This window comes from Amborella trichopoda, chromosome 2 (assembly GCF_054954075.1).
Source record: "Amborella trichopoda isolate Santa Cruz 75 chromosome 2, AtrichopodaSantaCruz75HAP2 v2.0, whole genome shotgun sequence".
In the NCBI taxonomy this organism is placed as follows: Eukaryota; Viridiplantae; Streptophyta; class Magnoliopsida; order Amborellales; family Amborellaceae; genus Amborella; species Amborella trichopoda.
The window spans coordinates 61,928,488-61,939,547 of record NC_142337.1 but is presented as its reverse complement, the minus strand read 5'-3'; the positions used below and the strand labels follow the sequence as shown (position 1 = coordinate 61,939,547).

The 11,060-nt window shown below is 36.2% G+C and overlaps 2 protein-coding genes across 6 annotated transcripts; one reads left to right on the top strand and one right to left on the bottom strand.

The window, feature by feature from the left end:
- Window positions 1-2,285: 2,285 nt before the first annotated feature.
- Window positions 2,286-3,730, bottom strand: LOC18445233 (aspartic proteinase CDR1). Its single transcript, XM_006855374.2, has one exon. It carries the CDS (start codon window positions 3,728-3,730, stop codon window positions 2,432-2,434), a length of 1,299 nt encoding a protein of 432 aa, XP_006855436.1. The 3' UTR covers window positions 2,286-2,431.
- Window positions 3,731-5,463: 1,733 nt separating this feature from the next.
- On the top strand, window positions 5,464-9,389 carry PCB2 (NAD(P)-binding Rossmann-fold superfamily protein). Of its 5 annotated transcripts, XR_016050000.1 has the most exons (4): window positions 5,464-7,097; window positions 7,571-7,675; window positions 8,011-8,144; window positions 9,151-9,389. XR_016050000.1 is itself a non-coding variant. In XM_006855373.4 (2 exons), exon 1 carries the CDS (start codon window positions 5,599-5,601, stop codon window positions 7,060-7,062), a length of 1,464 nt encoding a protein of 487 aa, XP_006855435.1. In that variant the 5' UTR covers window positions 5,464-5,598; the 3' UTR covers window positions 7,063-7,097; window positions 8,011-8,285. The 5 variants fall into 5 exon arrangements, 1 of the variants encoding a protein (XP_006855435.1); XR_016049999.1 differs by lacking the exon at window positions 7,571-7,675; XR_002282858.2 differs by lacking the exon at window positions 8,011-8,144.
- Window positions 9,390-11,060: the final 1,671 nt, after the last annotated feature.

Genomic DNA, 11,060 nt, shown 5'->3' with positions numbered 1-11,060 from the left:
GACTCATTTTGACCATTTCTAGATTTCAAATTGAACTTTTGTTTTTTAGGGGATTGATTATTGAGATGAAGAGAGTGTGCGTGCAAAATTTGAGATCATACAAATACCACAAACATGGTTTTCTAGAAATGTCGTTGCATTATACTATGATACCACCGTTATATTGGATCACCCTCTCACATCCATGTGAGTAGGATCCCAAATGATCACCCTTAAATTTTGACATGGATCTCTAAAAAATCATCAATAAGCCCATTCACCCAAGTCTCACACCGATGTCATAACTTTTTTAGAGATCTGTGTCAAAATTTAATGGTGATCCTTTGGGTCTTACTCACATGGGTGTAGGAGGGTCTCAAATTGTCATATGAACATATGAGCCCAACGGCCCAGATTGAATGTGGGACGATCTGATTATCACAGATGTCCAATAGTTCTTAAATTTTATTTATTTTTCTACATATCCAAATCATTTGAAATTTTAGTTGTGTGTTCTTCTCATCAAGGCATACTTAATAAAGCTATATAAAAAAATTATTCGTGAAAAACTAAATGACTAAAATACCCCCTGAAACATTTCGGGGGTATTTTGGTCAATTTATTTCACATAAAATATTTTTTTGATATTTTTTGAAGATTCACCTATTTTTGATGAATTCACATCTAAAATTTCAAGTTATTTGGATTTGTAGAAAAAAAAACTAAAATTCAAACACTACCAGACATTGGTGATCGTGAGATTGGCCCAGATTCAATATGGGACGTTGGGCTCATATGAACTTTCAAGTGATTTTGATTTGTAGAAAAAAAAACTAAAATTCAAATACTACCACACATCTATAATCGTCAGATTAGCCCAGATTCAATTTGGGATGTTGGGCTCATATGTTCATATGAGTTAGTAGGCTAATCACATTTTTTTCTATATATATATATAATTTTATTAGGCTACACCACTTGGTGGTGTAGACCAAGTGCTCAACATTTTTTGACACTAAAAATACCCTTGAATTGTAATACAAATTTTTTTAAGTAGGGGTATTTTTGGTCATTTAGAAGGGTAGAATGGATATTTTTATAAACTCTATTAGTAGTTAAAAACAATTAATGTATCTTGTGGATGATGTCACACACCATACTGGTGATGTCATTGTCTATTATTGTTAATAAATGCTTTTGTTTCTATTAAAAATTTCTAGTTTACCCTTGACTAATTACTTAAAAGGGAAATGTTTCTATACTTCCCCTAAAACATAGAAGAACTATCCTTCCCCTACCATCCAGCCATCCAATTTTGATCAAGAGAGCTGCTCATTGTTTGATTTTAGATTCGACGTCTCAGAGTATTTTATTTTTAGTTTTTTTTTATACAAATTGTATGAATATGAAATTTGGTATGTGCCATATTCTCATTGGGGCCTACCTATAAAAAATATTAAAAATAATTTTTTGATAAAATATAATGACCAAAATACCCCTTAAAATTTTAGGGGTATTTTGTTCATTTTATTTTATTGAAATTTTTTTTTTTTCTTTTCTTCGCTAGTGCGAATTTAATAGAGGATTGGAAGTCCAAAATTTGGTGTCAAAATAGTTTATAGAAAAAAATTAAAAATAAAATAGTGTAGAGATATGACATTGTGATTGGGGTAATCTTAGCCCTCCATTTACAATGAGTTGGATCAGGGGAAGCATATAAGTTTTATGCTGTAGGGGAAGCATAGAAAGCTTGCCCTACTTAAAATACCTTTAAGCAAAAGTTAGGGTTTCTAAATGTCTAAAAAAGTTGAGCACTTTAAAGGTCTACACCACATGTGGCCAAACAAAACCTATATATATATATATATATATATAGGAAAACTTTTCCCAACGCCTATAGGCAAAAATCAACATTGATTTCGCCTACCCTAGTCACTATTTAAATTTCATCGTACAATCACAATTTTCATTTTTTTTTTACAAATCCAAATTATTTGAAATTTGGAGTGTGTGTACATCTTAGTGAGGCGCACCTAATAAAAATATGAAAAAAATAATTCACACAATATAAATTAATCAAAATACCACATAAAAAAAAAATAAATTGAAATACTATTGGACAACTGTGACCGTGTGATGAAGTTTGGGTGGTAATAAAGGTAGGCGGAATCACTGTTCATTTTCACCTATAGACGTTTTTTAATATCTTCCATATATATATATATATATATATATATATATATATATAAAATCAGGACATCCTTATTCATAGACATCTATATTAATTGAATAAAAAGACATGTATATACATAATCAGGGCATCCTTATTCATGGACATCTATATTTATTGAATCAAAAGACTTGATCATGATGTAGTTATTTTTAAACATCACCATTTCCTCACTAACTTGCTTTAAAATTGTAAAGTAAAACATGTCTGAAATCTCAAAACCTACGCAGCACTGCAATCAGCAGGAGCAAAGAACATCCTCTTACTTTCGAGGTTGTACTCTACCTTCATGTTCCTTTGCATCAAGGTACCTATAGAAGAAATAGATGAAGCCTGCTTCATGGCTACGCAGACGACTCCCGGAGCCACCTCTAAATACAAGTTCTCAGGACTCACTACCCAATCAGCATTATCGGTGAAGTGCAACGTAATATTTGGAGTTCCAAGTTTAGCGTCGTTTAGACTTCCCTGGTAGCAAAGATCCAACTGGTTTAGGGGGTCACGGGCCGATGGCGTAAATGTCACAACCGCCTTCAAATTATCAATCAATTGGTTGTACACTGATGAGCTTAAGAAAGTGAGAACAGTGCTAGTGTCTAAAAACAACCCTGTTTGATAATTCACAGGATCAAAGGAGCCTGGTGGTATACCAATTCGTTTTGCACCTACACTGATGTCCATAAGGTTCAAGAAAAAGAATTCCCCATGGAGTTGGAGTTGGAAAATTGGCGTCGCTTTGACATCAGAGCCTGAAATGTCAGCCGGATCTCCCATTGAAAGCGTGCCGGTGCCCTTCGGCGAAAGGCAATATGAGAATTTGTTACCGAGAGAGCCACTAAGTTGGTTGACAAGGGAGAGAGGCCCAGCCCCAAATCCTGCTACGCCGGTCCGTATATTTCCATTCATTGCATTATCAAAGCCACATCCAAACTTGATTCCCCCATATGAGGCTGAGCCACCACTAGAAGAGCCCAAGAAGGTTATGGTTTCACTTGACAATGTGCCATGTGAATGTGAGCCACCCGCATAGTTAACCTCGTAAGGGCAGCCATCGGCGCACGGAGGTGGTTGACGGCAAATGGGGTCATTGCAACTGACCTTTTGGTATGTAGATGATTTGGATGGATCGAAAATAGGGTCATTTTGGGTGAAGCAGCTTGTGCATGGCACACATTGTGTCCACAACATAACACCTCCGGTATCTAGAGCCAATGTGAATTCTTTAAATGGGGTTCCGATCCCAACCTTCATCAAGTATCCATAGTTTTGTAATGATAATGGTGTCGAAACTTCCAGAGGCAAGGTACTCCCCATGAGGAGATGGCGGGAGATCGAAAGTACTATGGCCTCCCGAATCCGATCATGCTCAGTGGCGCTGGCATTGTAAAATGCAGACTGTGGGGAGTCATGATGGATGAGGCCTAGGCTAAATCCTGTGATGTTTTCACTAGCGGATTGATGAACAAGCGAAGTTGCAGAGAGAGTATAAAGAAAGAGAGTAAGAGGTCCTAGGAGAGCCATGGATTTCAAGATCTCTTGGAACTTTAGGATATGTGGGCATGTATGTGAATTTATATGTGATCAACCCAGGTTTGTGCCATAAAGATTTGCAGTTAATTTTAGATCGATTCTTGATAGTGTTTTTGATATGTCAAGATTTGCCTGCCAATATGCAATCGATCGGCAATGTATTTTAGTAATATTACTTTGTCTTAGGAGAAAAATTATGCCAGGTTCGTGTTTTCATAGTTTTATAAAGTTGGGGGAAGTTATACAATAAGATCATTTACTTTTGGTATAAGGGTATTACAAAATTGTTGACAGTTAGATGTAAAATCGGATGGTTCTGAATGTATCATTGACTAGGCATAATATTCATAATAAAATTTATCAAACATTGTGACACATTTCAATTAATTGATTTCACATCCAGTGGCTAAAAATGATAGTGACTTATTTGTACAAAAAATAAATATTCTTAGTATACAATCCCTTAAAAAACAGTATGACAACCCAGGAATCACCTAAGTTGGATAGAAATTAACGGTTGAGTGATTTGGTGTAGAACAACGCTAGAATTGCCAAAGTCTTTATTTTCAAATTTTTTTCATTTTCATTAGTTTTCGATAGAATACTGCTTAAGGGGTTTCTTTAGAAAAATTTGGGGTTACATGGAAATATTTTCTATTACTTTATATGTGAACATATTAGGAAAGAAATCAACAAATATTTCAATATCTCATTTGTACGTTGTTTCAATGCAGATGGAGTGCATGTTAAAGAATTCATTATGGATCCTTTGTGGAGGGAGTAAAGTGGCGTAAGATCTTCCAAATTACGTTTTTAATGGAAGGATTTTGTGGAATTTTTAGGATCTCAGCTTTTACCACCCAAATTTGAGGACCCTTTTTATTATTTTCTATTTTTCTCTTTTGAAAAATAAGAAGACTGGAAATGGACTCAAGACACAGGTGGGCTACCATGGATAGGGATTGCTTCCCAGCTGATCTACCCAAATAAAAATTATCAGTAGTTTTTAGGTGAATAAGTTGAGTCTTAGGAATATCAAGATGTAGCCTCTTTGCATGAATTAGTTTCAGTAGTGCTGATAGGTGTGTCTTCTATCAATCATGTTGTACAATTGCTTGAGGGATTCAATACTTTTTTTTTTTTTTTGTTTTGGGGGAAGGAATACATTTCTTATGTGCTATGCAAATTTCGTCCAAATTCAAACTCCTTTTTTATAAGCCAAATCCATATTTTTACTTATTTTACCGATTATAATTGGGTGAGATTTGTATAACGTTGGTGCGTTAAACCATCAAAGAAACACGTACCCTGAAATGATGTCGAAAGATATGGTTCAAGTGGTAAAAATCTCTATGATGACCGGCAAATCTATTTTCATATCTAATTATGAAATTTAAAACATAAAAAATAATGTAGATGAAGCATATCTACAAATACTTGACAATTTTAGAAAAATACCCTCTGGATGATACATTTTAAAATACATGCATTTCGAGGTTGAGAGGGATTTTAAGCTTGAGAAGAGCCTTTTTCAGTAGGTTTTGAAATGTGCCTTATTTCTATATTATAATTTGCCCCCTTATATAAACCTTTCCCCTATTATTATTTACAAGATTTTTTTCTCCCGACTTTTTGAATCTGAAACGATTTAATGCTGATTTTTTGGTTGGCCAATATATCGTCGTTCCATAAACCATGTGCAACATGTGCTCCCGCGCGAGCACGCAATCTTTTCGCGTCAGAATCGAATTACTCAGAGCAAGCAGCTGACCATAGCCACAAAGCTGTACCATATCAAAATTGAGTATCATGTTTTGGGATGTAGCAGTTATTCTCTCTGTAAAATCTTGAAAGAGATCATGGCCGCTTGGTGCTCCAGCGGCTTATCCATTCAATTTCCACATCCCCTTCCTGGACTTTCGCTCTCTTCAAAACCTCCATCTCCAAATGAGGTAAGTAAGAAGCTTTTTTTCCATTCAAATCATGACCCCAATTTATTGAATTTGTCATCTGGTTTAGCTGGAAAAGCTTATGCTGGAGTTCGATGTGAAACTGTGCACCCACTTGTTGGTTCTTCATCTAAGTTTTGCAGTAAACAATTTTCAACTAGAATTGATGGGAATTATGGATACCCAGTATTGTACTCTGCTTCTTCTGTTGGAAAACATTGTCAATTTATGTTATTTCCTTCAAATTCACCAAAAGAGGCACTTGGGTTAAGCACTAAACTGCTTTCTGCTACATTTAGAGGTAAAGTTATCAGAGTTTGTGCAACTTCTACTGAAACTTTACCCCTATTCATCAATAAGGAACCCAAATACATCAATGTATTGGTGGTGGGTTCAACTGGGTACATTGGGAAGTTTGTAGTGAGAGCATTGGTGCAGAGGGGTTACAATGTGATTGCAATTGCTAGAGAAAACAGTGGGATTAGGGGGAAAACCAGTAAGGAGAAAACCCTGGAGGAACTGAAGGGAGCAAAAGTATGCTTCTCTGATGTGACCAATTTACCTGAACTGGAAAAATCTATAGAAAACTTAGGCATTTCGATAGATGCGGCAGTTTCATGCTTGGCCAGTCGAAATGGGGGGGTCAAGGATTCATGGAAGATCGATTATGAGGCAACTAAGAACAGTCTCTTGGCCTCTAAGAGATTTGGGGCCTCTCATTTTGTCTTGTTATCTGCAATTTGTGTTCAAAAACCCTTCTTGGAATTTCAGCGTGCAAAGCTCAAATTCGAAGCTAAATTGCAAAAGGAAGCAGAGGGGGGTGGGCTCACATACAGTATAGTTAGGCCCACGGCTTTCTTCAAGAGCTTGGGGGGTCAGGTTGAGATTGTCAAGGATGGGAAGCCTTATGTAATGTTTGGTGATGGGAAGTTATGTGCTTGTAAACCAATTAGTGAAGAGGATTTGGCTTCTTTCATTGTGGATTGTATCTCTTCGAAGGATAAGATAAACAAGGTTCTCCCCATTGGAGGACCTGGTAAAGCCTTGACACCATTGGAGCAAGGGGAAATGTTGTTTCGCATTTTGGGTCAAGAACCCAAGTTCTTGAAGGTTCCTATAGGGTTGATGGACTTTGTGATTAGTGTTTTGGAGTTTTTGGTGAGGATTTTCCCATCTTTAGAGGATGCAGCTGAGTTTGGGAGAATTGGAAGGTATTATGCAGCAGAGAGCATGTTAGTTTGGGATCCAAAGACTGGGAAGTATGATGAGGATTCGACGCCAAGTTATGGGAAGGACACATTGGAGGAGTTCTTTGAGAAAGTGATCAGAGAAGGAATGGTTGGGCAAGAGTTGGGAGAGCAAACCATATTCTAGGGAGAGAATTTGCCTATCAAGTCATGGAGTGACTGGTGCGCTTCATTTTTATTAGAGGAGATAGATGCCTATCTCAATGATTTTTCTATGTTACTTCTCAAATACTCAATGTGTACTCCTTTTAAAAAAAATTAATGCGCTGATTGATTTTTCTGTAAACTCTAGCATGCCCACATGAAAAGAGCATAGTTTCTTGCATGCCTTAAAACCGTGAATAATATAATGTTCAGGACTGTTTATAGAATGCAGGCTCTGTATAAGAATGAATAACACCAAAAATGATTACCTTTTGCCTCTGACAAGCTTATCAATACTAATTTGCTGTTGTTATATGTGCACCACTGTGTAAAGTATCTTGATTTGTCAGTAAATAGAGCATTTATGCATTATTGTAAACAAAAAGCTTTTGGACAAGGAAACATATTTAGCTATGTGCTCGTGTTCTTCCCTCTTTTGGTTTAACTTCAAGTTAGCCTACTGCTTCTTGAGTATCATGGCTGCTATGCAGATGTTTTGGCCTTGATGGGCTGAATTCTTGACACCCCATGACATATTACTAAATGGAATCTTGACCAAGCACGTTAAGTTGGGCTTTGAGTTAACTAGAGTTTTTGTAAGTATCATTCACTTTGTACTTCTCAATTTCCTTTTGCAGATCACTGGAATGCTTTATGCAGTTATTTGACTGCTTTAGTTCTCTTCTTGTATAATGTTGTTAGAATGTCGTCAACTTTCATGATTCCATGATCAGTCAAATTTGTAAGGTACATCTGAATGTTGATTTAACTTGGATATATTTGTGATTATTGCAAGGGTGATTTAACTTGGATATAGAAATGATTATTGCCTATTGAATAGTACAGTAAAAGATTCACCTTATCAAGATTTATATTATATCTAGTTGAACTTAGCATGCAATAGATGCTGATTTGGTAACTCAACTTTTAGTAATCCACTCAATATGGTGCAAAATGGTGGGAGGCTAAACCAGGCTAACCAGCAAACCACGGAGGTTCGTATTGCACCGATGTTTGGGCCATTGGGTGGCAGCAGTTAGGGGGCATTGGTGGATTGTTAAATTAGTGAGTGCCCAAGATCTGCGCCTTAAGAATTTCTTTATCTTGCTTTGATGCTATGCTAATCAACATGGTGTATAGTGGACTTAATTTGAATTATTTACGCAATGCATTTTCATAAGTGAATGCCATTTACCAGTTCTGCAAGTCTTGATTTACCTCAAGCATGGCTTAAGCTGTCATTTATGGTATTGATATACCCATGCTCACTCAATTTTGTTTTATGTATTTTCGAACGGTTAATTGTATTTTACTGAAATGTAAATGCATGGGATGTCCATGTATAAGACTTAAGAACATTTGGTATTTGAAAATTTCCAAATGCAGTTGATAGTAGGGTTGTGCGAATATGTGATATTGGTAGAGATGACTCCCCACCGGTTATGACAGAGCACGTAACTTAGTAGGGAACTAGATTTTGGCAGGAGGATCAGTCCTTGGCAACCGAGTGGTTGCACCAGAGTGAATGGTCCATGAAGAATTACTAGAAGAAATTGCAGTCGAGTCAAGGGTAAGGGCAATAATGTGTCGAGCAAGATTACCCGCTTTACTTGATGGGGGCTGAAGTGGTGTCAAACCTTTGGTAGCAATCATGAGCTGAGTGGTTTCTCTTACCACAAAATTGACATGTTCTGGTAGAATTGGGTTTTGGTGGAGTCTATTGATGTTAAGGCCCTCGACCTCTTCTTTGCCTATAGCATCCACTTCCACGCCAATCATGTGTGCTCTGTCATCCACTCCATGAGAAGGGTGCTCAGTGAGGCAGAGTCCCTAAACCGCACCCTAGGTTACTTGCAAGTTGTTTCATTTGTTCTATTCACCCAATCCCTAAGATTTATGCTTCCTTAGCTACAAGCTAGAAAGAGAGAAAGCAAGGGAGGAGATCTCTCTGTTTCTTTTTTTTCTTTTTTTCAAAATACTTAAAACTTATTAGAATGAAATGGTGTTTTTAGAATGTATTATTTTGACTAGTTCCAGTTTAGAAACATGAAAATTACGCTGATGATTGCAGAGACTTGACATGATGATTAAAGAGGCTACTACTCTCACAGTTGCGAGGATGAATCAATGATGGTTTGTTTTCTTTTTATTTACCCCGCACTTTTTGTTTGTTGTCTTTTTCCATACACATTTTTTTAGTTTGGTAAAAAAATCAATCTTTTCTTTTCAAAATGGAGCTAAAGAGGTATGGAATCTGTATAAACAGCTGAGAAGTGAAAAACATAAGATTGAAGAAGAAGCTTCAACTGAGTGATCTGTGTCTCGATAGTTTCTTCTACGGCTTTCTTCACTAGCGTGCACATTTTCCAGAAGTAGTAATGTATATCATCAAAATGTTCAATCATCATTATCATCTGAGCCTTATCCGAACTATTTGGGATGTGATACACCAATCTTGTTCCACCATTCTGCTCTATCAAGGGGATTACCCTCAATCAGACCGTAGGCAACCATATCTCTTCTCGCTACTTCTATCGATGTCCTTTTGGGCCTTCCCTTTTCTCTTTTAGAGACTTCCATTTGAAATACCATTAAGATGTCCAACATGAAAGTAAATTTAGGGTTCATATATTTGAATCACAATAATTGTCTAGATGAGACAGGGATTATGCATGATGTTAGCTATTTTAATTGCATGTATCATGTGATCCATGCAACTTGGATAGCATTTCCCTTGTCATATCAGAAAATTCGGACAACAATTGGAAGGCCCTAATGTTCCAGAGAGTTTGCTGGTAGGTGTGAGAAACTTGTGCTCTTCTTAGCAGTTTTTGTCAGCCTATCTTTTTAGGTCATGTTTTAGGCAAGTTAGATAAACTTCAAACAACAGTCTTCTGTTCAAGGAGTATACTCATATTCAGCGTATACTTGAATCCCCAAATTGTTTTTCATCTACACTAAAGTAGACAACCTATGTTAATTGAGCTAAAAAAATATTCTTTGGGATATATTTTTAAATTTGGTTTTTTTTGTGAATATTTATTTGAATGGAAATAATGCAAAATTAAAAATTACAGTCAAATAAATGATTAATATAATTTTTGAATATTGTTTCAATATATTACTAGATAATCGTTGCATGAAATAACTCCCCATTTAAACCCTTATGAGGTTTGTGCTTATTCGGGGAGAGAGAGGGAGGGAGCATAGTGGAATCTCTTTGAGGGGATCCGTAAGGTTATATTGTTTTATTTCCGAAGTTGGCTCTCTGTTTTCGAAAAGGCTCTGTTGTGATACAGTATGAGGTCAGTTGAAATCTGTTGATTCTTGACTTAGTCAAATAATAAAAAAAAAAGGACGGCAACATACATGGGGTGAAAGTTCACTTTAAGACAAGTAAGGAGAGAAAGAGCAGAAAGAATGTCATCCAAGAACTTTTGGTTTAAAATAGCGACACTATCTGGAATCCAAGCTGAATGGTTTCAGGAAAATCTCAAATTGATGTATTCTGCTGTAATGGAGGAACAAGAACTCGATGGTGTTTCTAGAACAACTCAATTCTTATTCTTATGAATACCTTCCACCTTCCCTGTATTTACACGAATCCATATTTGTTATTTCACTTGATGAATAGCACATTTCAAGTGATCATCTGTTGCTTGCAAATTTACAAAACCCATGCTTCAATGAATTTGGTGGTGATTCTCAGATTGACTTAATTCTCATTTGTATAATTACGTTCTGTTTCACCAGTTTACTTAGACATAATCACTGGAGAAAGGCATTTTTTTTTTTGGAAATTTTACAAGAGCTAGGTTTCCCTATTTTAGTACTGGCCCTAACACACGATTGGAGGGTCAAAGTTCACTTGGAGTATTTCAAACTTTCACTTTTGGGGAATATATGAGTTCATTTATACCAAAACAAAAAGTTATGTCACAAATTTATACTAAAAAAGGTGGGGAAATCTCATAGAACATA